The sequence below is a fragment of the Pseudorasbora parva genome, chromosome 19 (genome assembly GCF_024679245.1).
Source record: "Pseudorasbora parva isolate DD20220531a chromosome 19, ASM2467924v1, whole genome shotgun sequence".
Lineage (NCBI taxonomy): Eukaryota > Metazoa > Chordata > Actinopteri > Cypriniformes > Gobionidae > Pseudorasbora > Pseudorasbora parva.
In genome coordinates this window covers 31,661,388-31,686,963 of record NC_090190.1, presented here as the reverse complement: position 1 = coordinate 31,686,963, position 25,576 = coordinate 31,661,388, and the positions used below count along the sequence as shown (strand labels likewise).

The window sequence follows — 25,576 nt, the reverse complement described above, 5'->3', positions numbered from 1 at the left end:
GAGCTGATGGCAGCTGGTGAATGGCACAGTAGGCCAAGTGTAAAGAGGTTCAAATGTGTAACATCAAGACATCACACCTACAAAAGCTCATGTGTGACAATATGTGTCAAAATATAATGTGATACATTTGAGTTACAGGATTTTTTTAAAATATAGCTATGTCATAATTACTCAACCCCTATTCACCACTGCTGTTTTTAAGCCTCTTATTTGTGTGGTATGGTACAAAATTGCATTAAAACCCAGTTAAGCCGTTGGAAACTCTATAATAAAACTGAATTAGCTTGTGCTGTTACACATTCACACATTTAGATCAAGCACGTGCTAAAGTTGAATAACAAATACATATGGCCAAGTCAAAAGAGCTCTCACAAACTGAGAACAAATTGTTTTATTACAATAGAAAGTCTAAGATTTCCCAAACACTAAAGGTTCCTCGAGACACAGCTGGCAGCCTTATTCTATACCAGAAAACCATTTAGGGATTTGAAGAAAAAGCACAATATCATTAAGGGGAATAAAGGGTTTGATCAGAGCAACTGCGAAAAAAACCCTCTAATTTACTGCCAAAGTCTTGCAAGGTGACCTGATGAATGCATTTCAGTGCAGAGTTAAGAAGAACACACGCATGGCCTTCATGTTGGGACATCTTGCCGAATGCTACTCTTGACCAAGAAGAAAAGAATATGTTAAACTTCATTTGGATAGACCGTTGGAGTTCTGGAAGAATGTTTTATGGAGTGATGCGACCAAACTGAAATTTCTTGGTCCCATGGATCAGTGGTGTGTCTGGTTCAAAAAAAGCAAAGCTTGAGCAGAAGAACACCATCTCCATGGTCAAACACGAAGGTGAAACAGTCTTGTTATGGGGGTGCTTTGCTGTTGCAAGAAGTGAAAATGTTGACTGTGTGAAGGACATCATGAACTCTTTGAAGTATCAAGCCGTTTTGCCAAAGCCTTTTTGAAGTATCAAGACTTCGCTGCAAATACTGAAGCTTGATCATCAATGGATTTTCCTGAAGGACAGCCATCCCAAAGTATACATCCAAATCTACTTCTTGGTTCAGGGATCAGTCGTAGAATTCTTGAGTGGCCTGTCTTTAGATTTAAATCTCATTGAAAATACAGGGAGTGCTGAATTATTAGGCAAGTTGTATTTTTGAGGATTAATTTTATTATTGAACAACAACCATGTTCTCAATGACCACAAAAAACTCATTAATATCAAAGCTGAATATTTTTGGAAGTTTTAGTTTTAGCTATTTTAGGGGGATATCTGTGTGTGCAGGTGACTATTACTGTGCATAATTATTAGGCAACTTAACAAAAAACAAATTTATACCCATTTCAATTATTTATTTTTACCAGTGAAACCAAGATAACATCTCAACATTCACAAATATACATTTCTGACATTCAAAAACCAAACAAAAACAAATCAGTGACCAATATAGCCACCTTTCTTTGCAAGGACACTCAAAAGCCTGCCATCCATGGATTCTGTCAGTGTTTTGATCTGTTCACCATCAACATTGCGTGCAGCAGCAACCACAGCCTCCCAGACACTGTTCAGAGAGGTGTACTGTTTTCCCTCCTTGTAAATCGCACATTTGATGATGGACCACAGGTTCTCAATGGGGTTCAGATCAGGTGAACAAGGAGGCCATATCATTAGATTTTCTTCTTTTATAGCCTTACTTGCCAGCCACGCTGTGGAGTACTTGGACGCGTGTGATGGAGCATTGTCCTGCATGAAAATCATGTTTTTCTTGAAGGATGCAGACTTCTTCCTGTACCATTGCTTGAAGAAGGTGTCTTCCAGAAACTGGCAGTAGGACTGGGAGTTGAGCTTGACTCCATCCTCAACCCGAAAAGGCCCCACAAGCTCATCTTTGATGATACCAGCCCAAACCAGTACTCCACCTTCACCTTGCTGGCGGCTGAGTCGGACTGGAGCTCTCTGCCCTTTACCAATCCAGCCACGGGCCCATCCATCTGGCCCATCAAGACTCACTCTCATTGCATCAGTCCATAAAACCTTAGAAAATCAGTCTTGAGATATTTCTTGGCCCAGTCTTGACGTTTCAACTTGTGTTTCTTGTTCAGTGGTGATCGACTTTCTACCTTTCTTACCTTGGCCATGTCTCTGAGTATTGCACACCTTGTGCTTTTGGGCACTCCAGTGATGTTGCAGCTCTGAAATATGGCCAAACTGGTGGCAAGTGGCATCTTGGCAGCTGCACGCTTGACTTTTCTCAGTTCACGGGCAGTTATTTTGCGCCTTGGTTTTTCCACACGCTTCTTGCGACCCTGTTGACTATTTTGAATGAAACGCTTGATTGTTCGATGATCACGCTTCAGAAGCTTGGCTATTTTAAGACTGCTGCATCCCTCTGCAATATATCTCACTATTTTTGACTTATCTGAGCCTGTCAAGTCCTTCTTTTGACCCATTTTGCCAAAGGAAAGGAAGTTGCCTAATAATTATGCACACCTGATATAGGGTGTTGATGTCATTAGACCACACCCCTTCTCATTACAGAGATGCACATCACCTAATATGCTTAATTGGTAGTAGGCTTTCCATACAGCTTGGAGTAAGACAACATGCATAACGAGGACAATGTGGTCAAAATACTAATTTGCCTAATAATTCTGCACTCCCTGTATTAGGGGGAATTTGAAGAAAGTTGTGGTAACATGAAAACCAGAGATTATCAGTGACCTGGAAGCTTTTTCAAGAGAGGAATGGACCATAATTGCAATCCCGTGCTGACGTTTGAAATCAAAATTAGATTGTGCCTTTTTTGTTGCTGCCCCACAGCTGTGGAATGAACTGCCGGTCCACGTTATGCTCTCTTCCCATGTTGAAAGGTTTAAATCTGCACTAAAGACACATCTTTTTTTCCCTTGCTTTTGAATCAATGTAATTTTATTAGTTTGTTTCTTTTTTGTCAGTTTTATTTATTTCAATATTTTAGATTCTCTCCTTTTTTTCCTCCAAGTTTTTGTACTTTGCTGTAAAAAGTGATCTATTGTACAGCACCTTGGTCAACTGTCACTGTTTTAAATGTGCTTTAAAAAAAATGCCTTGCCTTGCTTAGAGAGGTGACAAAAGCTTCTAAGCAGGCAGCGGCGATTGGAGGTCATATAAAGAATAAAAGATTCTGAACTAAATTTTACTTTAGTTCTTGGCAGCTAAATGTCTTGCAGGTCAAGGGGGTTGAATTATTTCGATTGCAACTGTATATAGAGGTACATTAAGGGATTGAGTGCTTCATTGCCTTGTTAAGTCTTTTCTTTCTGTTAAAGAAGCTGTTAAAGGACTGAAGATTTTTTGAACTGAAGTCATTGAGGGCTATACAATATTAAAGTATTATATAAGCAATCCTAAAATAGACTTAAACGGGAAGCTGCCTCTTTATAGATGAGATAAGAAAGATAAGATAAAACTTTATTAATCCCTTGGAGAAAATAAAGTCTTACCGCAAAACATAAAGGGACCCCTTTAATAATTGGGTAGTAAGAAAAGTATGTGACCACATTATGTTCGTATGTTATTTTGATCCAAGGGCTCAAAATGAGACAAGGATAAATTCTCCAATATATATGCATGTTGATTCTTTTTCAACACATCACTTCATCGGTTTATCATCCGGAGGAGCCAGTTTTCTCGTTGACCAGCAGAGGGTATCATGTGAGAATGAGACAGAACATGGAATCATTTCTTGGTAATGACTGCCACTCTGTGCTCACTGTGACCAATTGTATGTGAATAAAAAACAACAGTAATAGGCTAAACCATTTAAAGGATTGTATTATTATATAATTAATTACTTAAAAAATAACATTTTATAGTTGTAGACCATTCATTTTCCTGTATTTATTTTCCATGCGAGGTAAGACCAGGGTTGTCAGTTTTTACTTTAGTGTATAGCTATTTCACAGGGTGGGCTTATTTTCTTTATGTCAGATTTCTCTATGCATGTAGGCTATAGCCAACCTTTAAGTTATTATTGATAGGCCTATTATATGTAGGCCTTGTATTATCTAGGCCTAGCCAACTAATATCATTTATTAATTAGCCTACTATTAATTTATCACAATGTACTGCCATTAAACAGCCTAGGCATAGCAAATATTTAAAATGCAGATAGAACATAAAATATAAAACACCAAACAAATATTAATGAAAAATACTCTTGTGCCGAAAACACAGGTAAACTAAGGCATATACTAAAGACTATGTTTTTATGTAAAGGCCTACTACTCGTATTTGATTCATTTACCACAACGCTAAACTGGAATAGAACATAGTAGCAAAGTTTGGAAAGTAGGTGTCGATTGCAATGGAAGCCTTCGCGTCGCGTCACTCGCGTAAACAGGACTCTGCACTGAACTCGTGTACCCATGATGCTGTGAGTCAGTCGAAACTTTGACAGGCACGGAAGAGGGTAGAACCGGGCAAAAACAGAAGACATCCTCTACCATACTGTTTAGATATGAAAATGCACGAGTGTCGATAGCATTCCGCGGCAGTCTGCTGTTCGATATGCGGTGCTGCTGTCAGAAATCGCTCGCAGTTCAGGCGCGACTTGCACGCGCAGTTCATTGAGTGACAAGCAGGTAAGAGATATTTTACAAACCGTTCAGTTTACTTTGATAAAACTTTTCTGTGCGTGGGCTGCCGTCTTGGCCCTTGTTAGCTAAATGTATGATTTGGGGGCACTATGCAAAAACGTTTTGTGATATCTATTTCATCGCATAGAAAGTTAATGAGCAACCTATCGCACCCTGTGGAGCAGCAAGTGCTGCGTCAGTGCGTCGCCCAAATTGGGTTGCCAGATAATTTTCTATTCGATGTTGTATCCAGTAATGGCTACTGTAATAGGCCAAACTATTAGCCTTTATTTATTTATAAATACTGAGGAAAACGGGCTACACTGCTGGAAAACGTGTGTCAATCAAGAAATTAACGTGTTTAATGCTTTTTATATTTCACACAAAGAATAAGGGTGTCACAATTGTACCTGTAGGGTTACAACAGCGTGTCACTGGGGAAGCAGGCCTACCCCTAAAACTACATATTTGTACCTTTTTTTTTTTTTTTTTTACCACAAAAAGGTAGTAGTAGCCTACGCTTGTCATTGGGGCAGTACCCTTAAAATGACATATTTGTTATTGTTTTACCTCAAAAAAGGTTAGTAGTAGTAGGCCTAGTTTTTTTTTAGAGAAAATGGATGTTGGAGGTTTCACCCAACAAAAGGGGTGTCAAAATTGTACCTTTAGGGGAACAACAGCTAACTGGGGCAGTACCCTTAAAATGACATTTTTGTACCTTTTTTTGTTACTCCAAAACATCTATATCAGTAGGCTAGTCTACCTTAGAGTACAACTACATACCTTGTGTACCACTAAGAACCTTTTTGTAGTTAAAAAAGGGTACAAATGTGTCATTTTAAGGGTACTGCCCCAGTGACAAGCTGTTGTACCCCTAAAGGTACAATTTTTACACCCTTTTTGTTGGATGAAACCTCCAACATCCATTTTCTCTAAAAAATACAAAAACACACTGTTAACATACTTTCCTGTCAAAGCAAGCATGACAAATGTCAAATATTTATGATAAATGTTTACATAAATAAATGTAATAAATTATGTTAATTATTACAGTCAATTATTTGTTCATGTACTTTACGACATTGACAAAATCCCATATTCTGCACATCATCACACATCTATTCGTTGTCTGTCATTTTGTTTTTCTGGTGCTGTCATCTCCCTACTTAAAATAAGGACAATTATGCGAGCGATTTTTTAATTTATTTATTATACATTTAGCCTGTGACAGACTTGTCACTTATCAGAAGAATCAGTAATCCAATATTTTGCTATACTGTATTTATGTAGCCTAATATCCAAATACTATTACTTACATGGTGGTGGGTTTAAAGTGCAATGTTTTTTATTATTATTATTGATCAGGTGATTGTTTTCCTCCAGCACACTATCTGATTGTGAAACTGTGAAAGCAAATTAGAATCTCATATTTAAGTGTTTGTTGAATAAAGTGCTGAATAGGGATCAGTTCAACTGTAACAGTGGCTGCAGTGTGTAAGTGAATAATTCATTTCTTAGCTATGATCCGTATCCGTGTTTGAGGCTGGTTTCCTTTACCAATTTTGCATTTCCTGAAGCAAACAGTTTAAATTTTATATATTACAGGTCACAGCTGATTAGTCTACGGTATCTAATGATAAAGCTGGTCTTTTATTCGGGTACTGAGATCCAGTGTCATGACTAACACGACTCATTGGCACTGCATGTTCTCATCGTGCTCTGGAACTCCTATTCCAGTGATTATAGCAGAGCATAATCAAATCCTTTTAGGAGCTTTTTTCTAGAAAGTCTGTGTCACACATCGAACCACTAAATATCATTTACAAGTATTACAGCTATTATGTGGCATTCCTCCAAGCCTGTGTTTTCAGAGAGTGGCCAGTTTTGTGAATTCTTTTGGACTTTGATGACGCAAGGGTTGGATGCTGCAAGAATATGCTGTGATCCAACATTGAGTCTTTGTGCCGGTTGACAAACGCCGGTATCTGCCAGTCTCTGCGCGCTCTCTGGTTTATATTCATGGCATTGTTTGGCCACTGCCTGACAGAGTTTTATTGTTTGCGCTTTGTTTATTTGTGCTTTGTTACCTGTTCCATTCACATTCATAGTGATGTTTATCTCTGTTCTCGCATCTCTCAGTTTGTCAGACATGGATCATAAGGATGTATTCGCAGCATTACAGACAGTATGTTCAGAGGTTATCTTGGCTCTTAATGGACCCCTCAGCAATTCTTCTTCACATGTCGAGGCTACGGATCGTCTGTTGGGGGTGATGAGACAGGTTCAGGAACATGGTCGTGCTGTTGAACCCTTGATCACTGGCTTTACTACTATCTATCACCATTTTGATTTGGATGCACAGACCCCCGGCAATGGATATCGGACATTAGTCAAGGTAACTACCAGTTACCTGTCTTGTTTGTAGTCAAAATTTCTAAAAAGAATGGCATGTCATAAAAAAACTTGTCACCGGTTAAGATCAATGCTTTTGGCTGTAATTTAGTGGTTAACAAATTTTATAGGCTACCTGTTAATAATTTATTATGGTATGGGAATTCCTGAAGTTGAATTTAAATTAATAATTTAAAATTAAATTATAATTTGAATGATTAAAATAATTTAATTGTTGTCATTATTATGTAAATATAAATGTATATTTTTTTAATTGTTTATGTATACTTCTGTACACTTCTGATTGTTTTGATAAAAAGTACACACTGCAAAAAATGAGGCAAAATTACTAAGACAAAAATACTAAGTAAGTTGTGTTATTGTGAAATATTGCTAAAATTAAAATAAACTTTTTTTCTATTTAAATATATTGTAAGTAATTTATTCCTATGATGGAAAAGCTGAATGTTCAGCATCATTACTCCTCAATCTCAATGATCCTTCAGAAATCATTCTGATATTCTGATTTGGTGATTCTAGATAAATAGAAAGCTCAAAATAACATTTATTTGAAATATCATATTTTGTTACATTATAAATGTATTTACTCTCTCTGTAGCATTCTTCTTTGCTGAATAAATAAGCACTATACTAAATTCGGACTGACTCCAAACTTTTGTACGGTACTTTTCAAAAGGAGGCCATTGACTTTTCTTTTTCCCATAGGTGGTCCATTCCTGTGTCATCCACATCATCCAGAAGGCCCGTTACATTGCATCAAACTGTACTGGAGCGTTTTTCCGGATGGACCATAATGTGACGGAAGTGGAAGCATACTGTAGTGCCCTGTGCCAGCTGCGAGCGTTACTTTACCTGGCACAGATACTACTCAATGACAATACCCTTGGTCAGCTCTATTCACAGGATGAAGGGGGTTTAAGCAAGAGGTTTGTGCAAGAGTACGTCTCCATGGACAAAGCTTGTTTCTATGGCCGCTGCTTGGGCTTCCAGGTGAGATAATGTGAACACTTCTTTTGCAAATGTTTTTAATTTTAGGTTTTTTACAATACTAACAAGCACCCATTTTTAAAGGTGCCATGAACTTTTTTTTTATATACTGTTGTCTGAGGTCAACTTATGATTTTTGCATGTTTTTACATTCCAAAACATCATAATGAATAAGTAATAGGCTATTTTCTACCCTGGTTTTATCCTCTCTCATGGAATACTCGTTTTTTAAAGGCATACCTTACTGAAGACTTGAAAGCAAATTATAATCAGCTGCGGCTCTCCCGTGAGTATACATGAGGGATTGTTTTGAAAGCATCCGAAATGATGATTCGCTCACAGGGCTCACAAAGTGTCTTTATCAAACAAACACAATGAATTTCTCATCCAGAGACTCAAGAGAGTGAACAACGCACATCAAGAAAGGAATGTTATTTCACGGTTTAAGATAACTTGTCGGGCAGACCAGTGATACGTTTAGTAGCCCGTCTGGAAAACACATAGCCCCGGGACGTTGGGCTTTGTGAACCTTGGCACAATCATCCATGTAATCTCATCCTGTCTGCAAATCCAGTCTTTTGTTTTACAAACTAATCTGTGGTGCAATGAAGGAACATGAGCTGGATATTCATTAAAAATAAAGTTCATACATGCATTCATAATATTGGAATCTGAAGGAAGCTTATGCAGCATGTTTATTGCTTGGAAGTTCTATCCGGTTTAGCTCCACTTAGGCCTATAATCGGTGGATGGGGCTGCAGAATCAGGTGTACTTCTTCTGTTGAGGGGGAGTTTCGCCACACTCTGACGTCACGTTGGCACATTCTGAGATCCAGCGTTTTCTGGGCCTGGTGTCAATAAAAGCTTTTCTTTGACTAACAAGGACGTTTTCAGCTCCAAAACTTACAAGATATTCTTATATCACAATGAACTTTTATATATATCAATGGCTGAATGAAAAGTTGATTTCTCCATTCACAGTTTTTATTGTTTCACTGGTGCATGCAGTTTATGATGAATATAAATTTGTTCCAGAAACACAAAGTCTCTATTTCTTTGTCTCTCCTACAAGTTTCCCCCCTCTCTCAGACCTTTTCTACAGACAGTGGTCATCAGTATGGTGTCCTTTGGTGAAAACTACAAGAAACAGCAGACTGGGCTTGGTAAGTGCAGACTCGAATGGTTGCATCAAAATCCTCTCATAATATTAGGACTACATGATTTATTATTTTCATGCATTTACTGTTATTTATGGAAGCTTTTTTTTCACCATGGAATGAAATATATGAAAAAGGTAAGGACTTTTTTCCCCCTCAGAATTCTGAGAAAAGGTTTGCAATTCTGATAAATTAAGAAGTGCAAGATATAAATTCAGAATTCTTACTTTTTTCACAATTGAGAAATTTAAAAATCATAATTTACTTTTTTCTCCAAATTGTGAGATATAAACTCTCAGTTTATACTTTTTTCCGCAATTGGGAGTTTATATATCACAATTAACTTTTTTTCTCAGAAATTGTGAGAGACAGGCTTGCAGTTGTTATTTTTTCTAGCAATTGCAAGTTTATTTAGGGCAATTAACTTTTTCCCCCATCAGAATTGCCAAACATAAACTATGGTATAATTATAATATAATAATTATAAGATAATATAAAATAATTATAATACAAATTTCAAATTAATATAAAAAAATCTGAATTGTGAGAAAAAAGGTCTCAATTTCCTTTTTAATTTGTTTTATTCCGTGGCGGAAACAAGCTTCCACAATTATTCCCTTAAAATAACGAGGAAATTTGTTTCTTTCAATTCTTACACAATTAAAAATCCCTTTCATCAAAAAAGTTTGATATATTTACAGGCATGGCTGCCCTTTCTTTCTTCACTTCGGGCAAATATGTGGTGGACCCTGAGTTGAGGGGGAAAGAATTTGAGCGCATCACTCAAAATCTGGATATGCAGTTTTGGAAAGCCTTTTGGAACCTTACAGAGTCTGAGATATTATCAGTAAGTGCAATTATATTTATGCATGATTCTAAGTGAGAACCGATAAAACAACATCTGTTATGTTGTTCTTGAAGTTAACCTGTAGGTTTACAATGATATTTGCAGTACTGTTTAAAAGTTTGTGGTTGGAATGATTTTTAATGTTGTTAAAAGTATCTTTTGCTCACTGCACTACATTTCTATTTGAACATGTTTTAAAATGTAATTTAGTCCTGTGATGGCAAAGTTCAACTTTCAACGTCATTACTCCAGTCTTCAAAGTCACATGATTCTTCAGAAATGATTCTAATATGATGATTTGCTTTTCAGTAAACTTTTATTATTATTATCAATGTTGAAAACGGCTGTGCTGCTTATTATTTTTTTCAGGATTCTTTGACCAATAGATAGAAAGTATTTGAAATAGAGTATTTTTGTTATGTTATAAATGTTTTTATTGTATGTCACTGTTGATCAGTGTATTGCTGCTTTGCTGAATAAGTAAGCCTATTCTAATTACTGACTGACCCCAACATTTTGAACGGTATTGTACATAAAACACAGGTTCAAATGGTCTTTATTCTGTCTTATTTTGTATTTCTCTAAAGAGTTTGACGAGGATTGCTTCCAGTGTGGTGCAAGTGAATATAACATTAACTGTGCCAGGTGAAGGTCTGAGTTTGCCACTGGCCTCTGACCCCAATCTCTCAGTCGACGTGAACCCTCCACTTGCACACTGGGGCCCTGGGCCGGTCAACGTGCGTTTGATCTCACACACACTCCGACAAGGACAGGTTTGTGTCTTCACATAATTCATGAATTAAAACTGCCTAAAGGATTATAAGGAACACCAGTTCAATTTCTCATTAATGCAATTATCTAATCAACCAATCACATGGCAGTTGCTTCAATGCATTTAGGGGTCTGGTCCTGGTCAAGAAAATCTCCTGAACTCCAAACTGAATGTCAGAATGGGAAAAAAAGGTGATTTAAGCAATTTTGAGCGTGGCATGGTTGTTGGTGCCAGACGGGCCGGTCTGAGTATTTCACAATCTGCTCAGTTACTGGGATTTTCACGCACAACCATTTCTAGGGTTTACAAAGAATGATGTGAAAAGGGAAAAACATCCAGTATGCGGCTGTCCTGTGGGCGAAAATGCCTTGTTGATGCTAGAGGTCAGAGGAGAATGGGCCAACATATTCAAGCTGATAGAAGAGCAACTTTGACTGAAATAACCACTCGTTACAAAAGAGGTATGCAGCAAAGCATTTGTGAAGTCACAACACACACAACCTTGAGGCGGATGGGCTACAACAGCAGAAGACCCCACCGGGTACCACTCATCTCCACTACAAATAGGAAATTGAGGCTACAATTTGCACAAGCTCACCAAAATTGGACAGTTGAAGACTGTAAAAATGTTGCCTGGTCTGAGATCTCGATTTCTGTTGAGACATTCAGATGGTAGAGTCTAGGGCTGCACGTTTTCAAGTTTTTCATTAACCGTTAACCGAGGCCCTTAGCGGTTAATACTCGGTTAACCATAGTGTGCGTCAGGGTTATTATTTTTAGTTTATTAATTTGACGACCGACATCTCCGTAGTGAACGCGCCTATAGAGAGAAATACACATCATGGATTACATAATCAGAAAGTAGCCTATTTCTTTTCGTTTTAAATTGTTAAAAGACATTTCAAGCTTTCTTAAGATATATTTCATGTCTGTGAGGCCTACTCTGAGTTTCGTTAAATTAGGATGAGATGCGCTCCAGTTCACGAGCAATGCAAGTGGCCGCGAGGGCGCCTGCATGATTAGGGCATGTAGCAAAATATGCAGCCGAGAACGATTCACACAGCGTTTGACTCGCGCGGTTGAGCCTCTCCCGGCAGAGAGTTCAAGCATCTGTGGACTCGTCCCTTCAGCTCTGGCCATCTTGCTTTCAGTCCGCGATTAGCTTTTTTTGTTTTCTTCATTACAGTTAAAGTAACCTCTGCTTTTCTCTAGTCCCTCACAAGTTTCTCACTTCAAACTTTCTTTCTTCTGATCCGTTATGCACAGCGCGCACAGCTCCCGCTCTGCTTCTGCCCTAATGCGACTTATAGTCCAGCGTGACTTATGTTATTTTCCTCTTCATGACGCTTTTTTTGACTGATGCGACTCATACTCCGGAGCGACTTATAGCCTGAAAAATGCGGTAAGCACTGCATTGCAATACTTGCATTTTGCCCCGTCACTCTCAATTTTAAAGTGCTCCCGTGCTTTACTTTTCTTGCCCGCTTCATGTTAGAATGCTGGTCGTGACTTCTTCTTGTGGATATTACAAATGTCTGGGAGTGCTCTGGCGGTCTCTAGTGGTGCAAAAATATATTACAACTAAATTCAAAGAACGTCATTGACGCCACTTAACCGAGCAAAATGTTTCACTTGGTTACGCAATTTTTAACGGTTAATCGGTTAACCATGGACACCCAGGACACCCAGTAGAGTCAGAATTTGACGTTAACAGAATGATAACATGGATCCATCATGCCTTTACCACTGTGTAGGCTGTGGGTGGTGGTGGTGTAATGGTGTGGGGGATGTTTTCTTGGCACACTTTAGGCCCCTTAGTGCCAATTGGGCATCGTTTAAATGCCATGGCCTACCTGAGCATTGTTTCTGACCATGTCCATCCCTTTATGACCACCATGTACCCATCCTCTGATGGCTACTTCCAGCAGGATAATGTCACAAAGCTGGAATCATTTCAAATTGGTTTCTTGAACATGACAAGGAGTTCACTGTACTAAAACAGCCCCCACAATCACCAGATCTTAACTTAATAGAGTATCTTTGGGATGTGGTGGAACGGGAGCTTCATGCCCTGAATGTGCATCCCACAAATCTCCATCACCTGCAAGATGCTATCCTATTAATATGGGCCAACATTTCTAAACAATGCTTTCAACACCTTGTTGAATCTATGCCATGTAGAATTAAGGCAGTTCTGAAGGCGAAAGGGGGTCAAACATAGTATTAGTATGGTGTTCCTAATCCTTTGGGTGAGTGTGCATATATTTATTCAGGACTAGCAGGCTCTGAGGGATGTTTTCAGTTAGTTAGAATGAGCATTAGTAAATGTTTACTTCATTCTTGTAATTAGTTAGATTGGCTGCTAAGGTTAGTGCTAAGCAAAATTTCTTCCATATTTGATCACTTTCCACAGGACAGTGCAGAACTGTTAGCACTTTCTCGCCCCGAGGGGCCTCAGCTCACTCTGCCGGGGAGTTTCAATCGTCAGACAGCTCCTCTTTCTCCTTGCCTGCTTATACATTTCCATGGTGGAGGCTTTGTCGCACAAACTTCAAAATCCCATGAGGTATGCCTGTGGCAGTTTTACCTCCCTCTGTAATATCTCGCATACATTTTTTGCTGAGGAACTCATTCTCTTTTTGTCTTTTTTGTAGACGTACTTGAAGAGCTGGTCAAAGGATCTGAATGTGCCTATTCTCTCTGTGGATTACTCACTAGCTCCAGAGGCTCCGTTCCCTCGGGCTCTAGAGGAGTGTTTCTTTGCCTACTGTTGGGCTTTGAAAAATTGCCATTTGCTGGGTTTGTATTGCACACCCCTCACCAGATCGAAGCAACTAGTATACATGATGTATTTTCACATTAACATGTGCTAGCCAATGATTTTATGACCATCTTAATAGGACATTCTAATGTATTTCTCCTGGTTTAATTATGCTGTCTACTTTGCAACTCCCTTGTTCCTGTCAATTTATTGATGTTGCATGAATTTGTCACAGAGTTAGATTAGCACTGTGAATTACCATTTATAGCACTTTTTTGTCTTTACATTTTCATTGAAAAATGTGACCCTGGACCACAAAACATCACACAGGTATATATGTGTCAATAGCCAACAATACATTGTATGGGTCAAAATTATCAATTTTTCTTTTATGCCAAAATTCATTAGGTGTATGTTCTATGAAGATATTTTGTAAATTCCCTACCAAAAATATATTTAAAAAAATATTATTGGTAGTAATATGCAATAGTCTACCCTAACAAACCATACATCAATAGAATGATTATTTATTCAGCTTTCAGATTATGACTGGTCTGGTGTTCCATGGTCACAATTGTCCTACATTATGACAAATGAAATTTGAAATACAAACATTCCATACAATTTCTCAATAAACATGAGAATATTGTAAATAGTATTTGATAATATAACAATTAAAAACCAGCTTGTACACTACCATTCATACATTTGGGGTCAGTAAGTAATATTTCCACCAAAATATTGAGTAGCACAACTGTATTCAACACAATATAATAAAATAAATCTTTCAAATCAGCATATTAGAGTAATTTTTGAGGAATCATGTTACACTGAAGACTTAGTAGTGAAGACGGAGACGGATTAATGATGCTGAAAATTCAGCTTTTTCATAATAATAAATACATACAATGTGAATAATATATATATATATATATATATATATATATATATATATATATATATATATATATATATATATAACATTTTAATGTATTTAAATTTGTAAGAATATTTCACAATAATACTGTTTTTTACTGTATTTTCGATCAAATTAATGCAGTCTTGGTGAGCCAAAAGAGACTTTGAAAAACATTTAGAAAATATTCCTGACCCCAAACTTCTGAACAGTAGTTATAATAATTAAAAAATAATTAGCTAAATGATTTTAAAACTTTTTTTAGATGAAATATAAAATGTCACACTACAAAACTCTGCAAAAGTATTTTATTTTATGTCAAATACTCTTGATTTGATTGATTGATTGATACCATCTTGATACTCTCTATTAAACGTTTATATTGGATGACATTCTAGTTTTTATGACCCAATGATCTTGCTAGTGAAAAGGATCTAGTTGTAACTGATTTAATCTCCATAGAATCCTATAGCCAAGAAAGAGATGTGAACTTAAAGTGCTGCAAAGAACCATTAGAACTTTTTTATTTTTAGGTGTGTTAGCATAGTAATAGGTGTGGACATGACAAGAAATCCATGCCAACCATGCCTCAGGAGTTTCTAAATGTTGATCTTGCTACACAGGCTCAACTGCAGAGCGTGTTTGTCTGGTGGGAGACAGTGCAGGTGGTAACCTGTGTATAACCGTCTCTATGAGGGCAGTGTCTCATGGTGTACGCATTCCTGATGGGATTGTGGCAGCATACCCAGCAACTCTTCTAACAACAGACGCCTCACCATCCAGACTACTCACTTTAATCGACCCTCTGCTGCCTTTGATTGTGCTCTACAAGTGCATCGATGCCTATGCTGGTGAGCCTTTGGATCAAGTCAAGACATGTTTATATATACAGCGCTTTAAACAGTAAAGACTGTTTCAAAGCAGCTTTGCTGTAATAGGGCCAGATTACAATATAGGGCCAGATTTACTAAACAGGGCAAATTAGCATAAGCGCACAATCCCAAAAATGCACCATTGGGAGTGGAAAGTTCTGTGCGTGATCTACTGATGACGCACAAATTAAAGAACACAGACGCAGCTGGATCATTTCCATAATGACCAATACAATCTACCACTGCCTGTCTTTAGTAAATCCTGACAGTAGTAAATCTGGCCCATAGTGTAAAATCAATCCACTTATCCATAAGGTATTATCATGCCACCCTAATGTTGTGCCACACCCGTACCTCGGAACACAGTTTAAGATATTTTATATTTTAGTCCCAGAGCATATGCAGCCTATGCACACTTTACTGTCCATGTCCAGAAAGCTAATAAAAACATAATTAAAGAAGTCCATGTGTGACATCAGTTGGTTAATTAGAATCTTTTGAAGCATCGAAAATACATTTTGGTCCAAAAATAACAAAAAATACTACTTTATTCAACATTGTCTTCTCTTCCGCGTTTGTTTTCAAACCTGATTCAGATTGCCAATGTCACGTGATTTCAGCAGTTTGGATCAGATGCTAAACTGTTGAAATCACGTGACATTGGCGATCCGTATCATTGATCGATTTACTGATTCATGGCCGTTTGAATCTTTATTTAAGGTTTGAAAACAAACATGGAAGACAAGACCATGCTGAATAAAGTCGTAGTTTTTGTTAATTTTGGACCAAAATGTATTTTCGATGCTTCAAGAGATTCTAATCAACCACAAATGGACTACTTTGATGATGTTTTTATTAGCTTTCTGGACATGGACAGTACAGTGTACATAAACTGCATATGCTCTGGGACTAAAATATAAAATATCTTAAACTGTGTTCCGAAGATGAACGGAGGTCTTACGGGTGAGGAACATTAATGACATCAATTTCCTTTTTGGGTGAATTAACCCTTTAATGTGGCAATTTGAGGATTTGAGTGAAAGTTTGAAGTGAAAAATTAACACAACTTATTTTTTATTTTTTTTAAACGATGTGGGGGCTGGATTTGAAAATGATAATTGTGTCGGGGTGAAGCTAGCAAAAAACACTCGCATCGCGTCTGGAGTCCCATTGCGCTGGGTGTCTGATAGGGCCCCATATGTTCACTGTCAAATAGTGCAGAATCTTAAACACTTCTAATTCATTATAACAGGTTATTTCCTTTTGACCCCACTGTATGTTTCACCTAGTCGTGACAATGCTAGACTGCTCTATACATTGTATGTACAATAATATTATACCTTCTGTCTTATCTACAGCACCTTCATGATTGTTCTGTCACTCTCTTTCTCAGGTGCGAGTTGTCAGTCAGTACAGCCAGCTCAGCAGTTAGACACCCTGACTGCTTTGGGACAGGACACTATAAAGATGTTGAGTAACTTTGCTACAGGAGCATCAAATTGGCTTCAGACTTTCATGGAACCAAAGGCACAATCATCATCATCATCATCATCATCCTCTTCAGCCACATCATCAAATGGTCCTTCACCTTCCAAGTCACATTCTGTTGAGAAGCCACAGGAATTCCAAGATTACCCAGAAAATTTTGAGCCACTACGGTCTAGATGTTTGGCAGATATACAGACACCTCACACACCAATAATGAAGAACCCATTTGTTTCTCCTCTACTCGCTCCAGACGATCTTCTCAAGGGCCTGCCTCCAGTGCATATAGTGGTAAGACATGATGAATCTTCATTTCCAGAGATAGTGCAGTAACTCTTATTTTAATTCTTTGATGGTTTTCCCTAGGCCTCTGCTTTGGATGCCCTGTTAGATGATTCAGTGATGTTTGCCAAAAAGCTGAGGAATATGAACCAGCCAGTGACGCTCAATGTGGTTGAAGACCTCCCTCATGGCTTCCTGAGCTTATTTCAGTTCTCCAAAGAAACCCAGGAGGCAGCAGATATATGTGTGAAACGAATTAGAGAAGTCCTCAAGCAAGAGGAGCTACCTGCTCCTCAGAGTCAACCGGGGCTTATTTAGACAGGAAAAGTCATGATGGTCCACAAAAGTCTAAGAAATTACATTAATCTAAATAAATAGTAAATAAGCTCTGACCGGTTCGAAACCCAAAATTACGGGAGTATATCTACCAGCTCAACTCCTGGACACAACTGTAGATCCAGCTTGAAATAACAAAATCATATCTGCTAAGGCTTAATATGCAGTTTTGTGACTCATTTTTAGATGTTCAGAATGACCATTCACTGTTCTGTTCTAAATGTCTAAGCATCCGCTAAAATTTCACCATTGTGCCTGTAGTGATGCAATAAGATTTATCCCAGCTGCTTTTGCACTACGAACTTAACACCTTTTTTTGAAAGCAACTGCATTGTGGCTTTTATTTGTCACAATTTCTGACATCTTGTTGTAGCCCAAATTCAAATGATTTAAATGTTTGAACGTAGGGGTGTCAAAGACACAGCCTTACTATCTCTCTCTTATTTAATTTAATCTTGTGCTGTGTTTAAAACCCTTTACCTACTTTGATGTTCCCAGTCAAAAATGACTGGCCTTATAAAACTGCATCTAAGTGTCTCATTACTCTATATTATTGGATAAATATTGGATTCATTCTTTTTGTCAACTTGTTTTCTTTCAATTAGCACAATTTTTGCTTTTCTTTTTGGATCTGATTGAATGTAGGCCTGATTTATCTGAGCTCATGCACCTCAAATTTTGACCCGAAAAAAGCATTTTTTGTGGATCATTTGGGCAATATTGAATAAAATGTGAAGAAAATTCAGCACAATTTATTGTTCCATAGTTTAACCGGGAAGTTACAAAATAGCACAAAGTCACACTTGTGGTGTTCCAAAACAAAAATGGCAAGCCATTGAACGTGAATGGAGGAGACTGAAAAAAAGAGAAATATTCTTCATGTTCACATATGTACAAGTGTGCTTTCTAACATAAAAGCCTCGGACCTGTGCGTGTGTGGATACATGCACACACACAAAGCGTGTTTTTGTGCGCAAACTACTTTGAGTATTTACACGCATTCTTTGTTACAGAGATAATCTTTATCCTATTTCTGCATCTAATATCCATTCATCCATCTAACATTACCACACACATGCACACACAGACATGTTGGGGTTTCATGGGACTTAATATACTGTACAAACTATATTCTATCCCCTACCCCGAAACACAACCCTCACTTTCTGCATTTTTACTATCTCCAAAAACAAAACAAAAAAACATAATTTAATATGATTTATAAGCCGTTTTCCTCATGGGGGCCAAAACATTACTGGTATGTCTATTCAAGTGGAGACATTTTGTCACCATAATGTCAGGACACACACACACACACACACACACACTTAAACTGTCTCCGCCCTGCAGTGACCCTGCTGCAAAAAAGTGATTATTTCAATGTCAACATTAGAAGATTGTTCAGATGATTGTTCCTCATCATTTGTTACAATGTCTTTGATCTAGAAGCTAATGCACAAACAGCTTCTTGACCACTGTGCTGCCACTAAATTAATGATAAGCAGGGTGTGACATTTATGTAATCTCGCTATAATTAGTACTTTTGTCAGAGTTATTGTGAAACATGAAAATCCCAAAACACATTGTTTTAATATTTTGTCTGGAAGATGTGATGAAATGAAGAACAAGAAAGAAAGACTTGGGCAGGGTCACTGTGGAGCAAACAGAGTTTGTGTGTATGTGGTAATGTTAGATGAATAGATATTGGATGCAGTTCATAATAGGATAAAGGTCATCTCTATGAAAAAGAAAGTGTGTAAAAAAAGATACACACACCAAAAAAAGAAGAAAAAAGTATATTTTGTAGAATGTCAGTAACCAAACAGTTGATGGGTCCCTTTGACTTCCATATTATTTTTATTTCATACTATGGAAGTCAATGGGGCCCACCCGCTGTTTGGTTACCGACATTCACTGTGTTCAGCAGAATAAATACATTCATATAGGTTGTGGTTATGCACTTTACATCATTTGTGTTCTTTCTGTTGTCTACACTTGAACCTTTGTATTAGCTATGCCATGTTACCTCATCATTTCCTCAAAAACAAACTGGCCAGATGCACAAGAAACTTTTGCTGTGACCAGTTCCTTTTGCAGTTAACTAAACAGCCTAAAGATGTGCATTACCATATCTAAATTACAGTAAATATGTTGATATCTACTATTTTCATTAAAGCATCTTTATTTCCAGAACTGTTTTGCGTCTGTATTTTGCAAACTTTAGCAATTATAACTTTATGTAGGATAGCGCTTTTTACAATGACAGAAAAGGCAACTTTTCGATGATAACTGGAAAGTAATGCAAGTACCGGTATGTTTTAGCTGTAGGCTACGGCAATTCAGTGTTGCTATATCTATAACTCTAGGGGAAACGGTGACGTCATCGTCCAGCTCGATTCAGTTCTCACACTACGTCTATGTAGAAATATCAATAATATTGTTGAATATTAAGTGACCATGAATATCAGTCACCATAAGTTCGAGTAATAGCATGATTCTGAAATCATTCATTGTTAATTGATTACAAATATTTTTGTAATATAATAAAAATATTTATATATTTTATTTATTTATATTAATTATGATTAAGAATGCCTAAAATACACTATGTTTACCATAAGAAAAAAGAAAAAAAAGAAAATATGTTTTATAGTTGTAGTGTCATAAGAGCCTCCGTACCGTTGATGGCAGCATTTCAGATGTGCAGCGCTCATATGAACCCCGGTGACGTTCAATACATGTCGACCGTGTTGACAGAAATACAACAAAGAGACGAGCTGCTTGTAGCGACGTGAGAAATAAATACCACGTTGATAACCAAGTAATTTACCTAATATGCAAAGCAGCATAGGATATTGATACGAATAAAGGTAATTGTTTGATTTTTACTCTCGTGTATTATGCAGTAATATTATGAGCTTAACCAATTAGCTTAGCACAAATCATCTGCTAACTACACAATTTGATTTCAGTCTGTTAATGATTTGCCTTAAAGTAACTAAAAAGTAAATCGTTTGTTTTATTTGTGTTCTGGATGCAATTATCAACCTCATTCTGTGTTTAAGATGCTTGTGTTTAAAAAGTTAAAGCCAGACTTTTATTTCATATGCCAGCGTTGTGAAAACTTGACGAGACACGCTGCTCGTTATTATATTTTGCCTTTAAAGGTTGTAGTGTAATTTTTATTTTATTAATTTTTATTTAGAATTGACTGAAATGCAATTATTTGTAAAATAAATAAATAAAAATAATAATAAAAAAAGTGAAAGTAAATATGGCTTTAAGTGACATTAAGGCTATTTACCAAATTAGTGAAAAGAGAGATTTTAACAGAGAACGTTGTACTGTTACCATGATGTTACCACCATGTTTGTGTTTTTTACCGTGTTAATTCAATGTAATTCCTTAATGTACCACATAAATGCCATTGTTTTTAAATATGGGAATCATCATCATGGGGCATATGTTTTTATTTAATACATCACAGTACTTTTTGTCAGGGGAGCATTGAGCAATATTATCGCGTTTGCAATTAAATGGACAGTTTTATAAACACTTAATTTACAATAAATTACAATAATAATCATAGCTTCCACTAAAATAACAGTTAATATATTTACTTGTGTAAAACTGTAATAAATTACTATTTGGAATCCCTCAAAGCTTCCAGAATTTTTCCAGGTAAAGTGAATTGTCTTTGATTTTTACATTGTTTCTCTGTTTCTGTGTCAGGGGAGCATTGAGCAATATTATTGCGTTTGCAATTAAATGGACAGTTTTATAAACACTTAATTTACAATAAATGACAGTAATAATCATAGCTTCCACTAAAATAACAGTTAATATATTTACTTGTGTAAAACCGTAATAAATTAATATTTGGAATCCCTCAAAGCTTCCAGAATTTTTCCAGGTAAAGTGAATTGTCTTTGATTTTTACATTGTTTCTCTGTTTCTGTGGCACAGGTGTGGGAACAACTGGAGGAAAGGACATACGCAAGACTTTCAACTGGCTATTTATATAACTGGCTTGTATTCATCCCTGTTTCACCTTTGAACTGCGTCACCCTGAAGTGTTGCTTTGCCTATTCATTTTTTGAATGCGTGATTCTACTCTCAGATGTGCTGGAGTGAATCCTACCTGTGTATAAATGAACCGAGACTGGTCTCCCTGATCAGGACATTTGAGAATTTTATTGCTTCTGAACAAGAAAAAGTGAGATTCCTCAACCGAAAGACCACAAAGCACTGTTTTTGCACAGTGTAAATATTGCATAAGTGTAGACACAAAAAGAAAGTTCTGGTCTGAGGAGCGTGAGGTCTTTTTGTACTTCACATTGCTTAAGCAGACTAGTTCTTATCACACCTGTCCGGGTATAATTTTCTATACTCTGCGCAGGTGTGCAATATTTATGCATATAAATATTTATTTCTCTTCTTTTGGAAGAGCTCTTGTAATACACCTTAGGTGGCATTATTGCTCTTATTAATAGAGCCTAAGCTGTATGTTGAATTTGTAAATATCTCATAAGATTCTTTAGTGAAACCTTTTTACGGAGACCTTGTGGACACTGTGAATGGTTCTTTAGGTCTTATTAGACCTTGACAAGGCTTTAGGAAGTGAAAAAGAAAAAATAAGAATATAAACTGAAATACCCACAAAGCAGTGATAAAATGGCAACAAGGATGGAGAATGCTGGCCCAGCTGTCATGGGCTTGAACACACACAACAGGCAGTGTGTGGGGCAGCCTAAAGCCCCCTCTCAATTAGGACCCCAAACTCCAAGCGCTCCGCTTGGAAAGGAGCTCATGGGGACCCAGAAACCTGCCAATGCATTTCAGGAAGGACCTGGCATCAGGTAAGCTTATCATTGTTTCACATGCAACAGACTTGATCACTTAGAATGAGCTATTGTCTATTTTAATATATTAAAAAATATAATTTATTACAGTGTTCAGTCGCATGATCTTTCAGAAATCATTCTAATATGCTGATTTGCTGCTCAATAAATGTTTCTTTTTATTATCAGTGATGAAAGCAATTTCATGGAATTATTTGGGATTATTTAGGAAGTTCAAAGAAACATAATTTATTTGAAATAGAAATATTTTGTAACATTAAAAATGTCTTTACTGTCACATATGTAATTTCTTAAATAAATAAAAAAACCTTTTAAATGGTATTGTGTGTGTATATGTATATATGTATTCACTTACAGTACTTACACACAGGTTTGGTGACGACTGGAAAAGAAGCCTACAGCTTCCCACTAAGGACACTAGAGTCAAAACTTCTGTAAGTCTTTTAGTAAAATGTTTTAAATCTTCACATTTCAAAAAAAAGAGTGCCCAAGTAGTGTAATGGCAATATAAGGAAGCCTTGTTTTTCCACCAAAGATCTCCTTATGATCCAACTATTTCATGCTATTTCTTTCTCTCAAGGATGTGACTGCAACCAAAGGAAATGAGTTTGAAGACTACTGTTTAAAGAGAGAGCTGCTGATGGGCATTTTTGAGATGGGTTGGGAAAAGCCCTCTCCCATTCAGGTAATGGATACAGCAGTTGCAAAACCTAGACTAGTAGACAGTTTTTGCATAAGAATATCCTAGATAGAATAAAATAAAAACAGTGCCCTCCCTTTTTATTTTCTATATCTGTTTACTCTCATTGTAATATTTCAAAAAATAAACCTTGAAATAGCTCCTGCATTACCAGAAGTGGTAGTGAAACTACCTGTCGTCACAGCCATCATCTAGCTGTAGCATATTAATCTGTCATCCAATCCGAATCAAGCATTCAGTAGTGCAATGTATTGAGACATTTTAGGGCGTTTAATTTACCTTGATAATTTTATTTAATTTGTTTTATAAAATGTGTTAAAATTATTAATGTATTTGATGTACCCACCCCAGACCTACCTAGATCATCATGCATTTCATACATTTGATTGGTGACAAACATGATCTAGGGCAACAACTCACTGCTTAATGAGCCGATAGAGTTCAGCGTAAGAGTTCACTTCACTGCCATTCACAAATCCTCTCCCGTGGCCTCATGGGATAGTAAAGTGTCCATCATATGCATGCACACTTCAGATTCTAACCGGAAGTATTATGTCATACAGGTACTTTTTACCTAGAATATAAACTTTTAAATAATTATCACAGGGAAGCTAAAATTGAAAAACACGAGCTAAGTGTCTTTAAAAGCTTATATTCTTGCCAAGAAGGTCAGTTTAGGTTGCAGGTTGAGTAGTCAGAAAAGACAAAAACCAAAGCCCCTCACTCGTTCTTTTATACATCTGGACCTCTTTTCAGTGGATGGAGGCTTCTTGCACAAAAACAAAAACTCCTCATTTGGTGTTATCTGCAGCTTTCTGAAAACTTGTTCAAAGCTACAAACAACGAACACTAGTTCTATTGAGAAGAGTATCAAAGAATATCAAACAGAAATGTTTACTACAGCGCTAGAATTCCAATTACATTTAATAAAAACATCTTGTACAAACTTATTTTTAAAAAAGCTTGGTTTGATATGGTTTACCGGTATGTTCAAAATGTCCCTTACACTACTCTTTTTATGACTACTGTGTATACATACATATTACTTTTGCACATGCTGTTTTTCACCTACTATAAAGTATGGAAGTATTTTGAATGCAGCCATCATCCATGCCATGAATGATTCACCCATTTGAACAAATGGACTATATGAGGCAATGACTTACTCATTTAGACATTTACCGCCACCTACTGCCAGTTTGTTTATTATTAGAGTATCATTTCATTCAAACAATTTCATATTTCCATATTAATGGAATTAATGAGCTGTCTCTGAGCTGCAGTAAATGGTCTATAAATATATTTAAATATATTATATTATATATTTAAATTCTGATGCAGCTTCTGAAAAAAAAAAAAAAAAAAATCTTGGCACTTGTAGCCACAGACAAGGCTTATATTTAGGAATTATAACTAGGTTCAATAAGAGATTTAAAGGGTTGGTTTACCAAAAATGAAAATTCTGTCTTTAATTACTTACCCTCATGTCGTTCAACACCCTTAAGACCTCCTAAGACCCATAAAAGATACTAAAGACATTGTTACAAAGCCCATCTCACTCCAGTCGTTCTAAAATACTTTTATGAAGTGAAATGAAGTAGTTTTTGTGCCAATATCAAAACACAAACCTCGGAGCTTAATGAATCAGTGTATAAAATTAGTGGTTCGGATCACTAAAGTCATGAGAGTTCAGCAGTTTGGCGGTTTAACGTGTAATCTGAATCATGAATCGCTGATACATAATGCTTCGAGGCTTTACGAAGCGGTGTTTTGAAATCGGCCCATCACTATGTAAGTCGTTATTTAGGTTTTTTTTGCGCACAAACTTCTCGTCCCTTCATAAAATTATTTTAGAACCACTGTAGTGAGATGGGCTTTGTAACGACGTCTTTAGTTCCTTTTATGGGTCTTAAGAGAGGAAATGACATAGGTGTCAATGAAGGCCTTTCTGAGCCATCAGATTTAAAAAAATATCTTCATTTGTGTTCCGAAGATGAACGAAGGTCTTACGGGTGTCGAAGGACATGAGGGTAAGTAATTAATGACATAATTTTTATTTTTGGGTGAACTAGCCCTTTAAGTAGCTTTTACTAATGAAAAATTGCATCTTGAGACAAAACAATGGCACTGACTAATCTTAAAGGGATAGTTCACCCAAAAATGAAAGTTCTGTCATTATTTACTCACCCTCAAGTTGTTCCAAACCTGTATGAGTTTCTTTGTTCTGCTAAACACAAAAAAAGATATTTGGAAGAACGTTTGTAATAAAGCAGAGAGAACAACCATTCTCTACCATAGTAGGGAAAACATACTTTGATAGTGAATGGTTGTTCTCTCTGCTTTGTTACAAACATTCTTCCAAATTTATATTTTTGTGTTCAACAGAAGAAAGAAACTCATACAGGTTTGGAACAACTTGAGGGTGAGTAAATAATGACAGAACTTTCGTTTTTGGGTGAACTATCCCTTTAAGATTAGTCAGTGCAAGTTGCTTGTGGTTAAAACAGCTCAAACATGCATTTCAGTTCAGGACTAGGCTTAAACCTTGTCTGTGACACCGGGGTTGT

At 36.8% G+C, this 25,576-nt stretch overlaps 2 protein-coding genes across 3 annotated transcripts in view; both read left to right on the top strand.

The window, feature by feature from the left end:
• The first annotated feature begins 4,416 nt into the window (after positions 1-4,416).
• On the top strand, positions 4,417-18,198 carry lipea (lipase, hormone-sensitive a). The gene is made up of 11 exons (XM_067425336.1): positions 4,417-4,626; positions 6,760-7,015; positions 7,738-8,022; positions 9,092-9,182; positions 9,878-10,023; positions 10,611-10,796; positions 13,209-13,361; positions 13,450-13,594; positions 15,096-15,323; positions 16,738-17,120; positions 17,196-18,198. Exons 2-11 carry the CDS (start codon positions 6,770-6,772, stop codon positions 17,427-17,429), a joined length of 2,097 nt encoding a protein of 698 aa, XP_067281437.1. The 5' UTR covers positions 4,417-4,626; positions 6,760-6,769; the 3' UTR covers positions 17,430-18,198.
• A 1,963-nt stretch (positions 18,199-20,161) lies between these two features.
• LOC137047338 (probable ATP-dependent RNA helicase ddx6) overlaps positions 20,162-25,576 on the top strand; it is a 10,779-nt gene continuing 5,364 nt past the window's right edge. For both annotated transcript variants that reach the window (XM_067424946.1, XM_067424945.1), the window contains exons 1-4: positions 20,162-20,317; positions 21,414-22,306; positions 22,680-22,743; positions 22,890-22,994. In XM_067424946.1, coding sequence (XP_067281047.1) covers positions 22,122-22,306; positions 22,680-22,743; positions 22,890-22,994 — 354 coding nt within the window. In that variant the 5' untranslated portion in view covers positions 20,162-20,317; positions 21,414-22,121. The remainder of the gene's footprint in view (positions 20,318-21,413; positions 22,307-22,679; positions 22,744-22,889; positions 22,995-25,576) is intronic.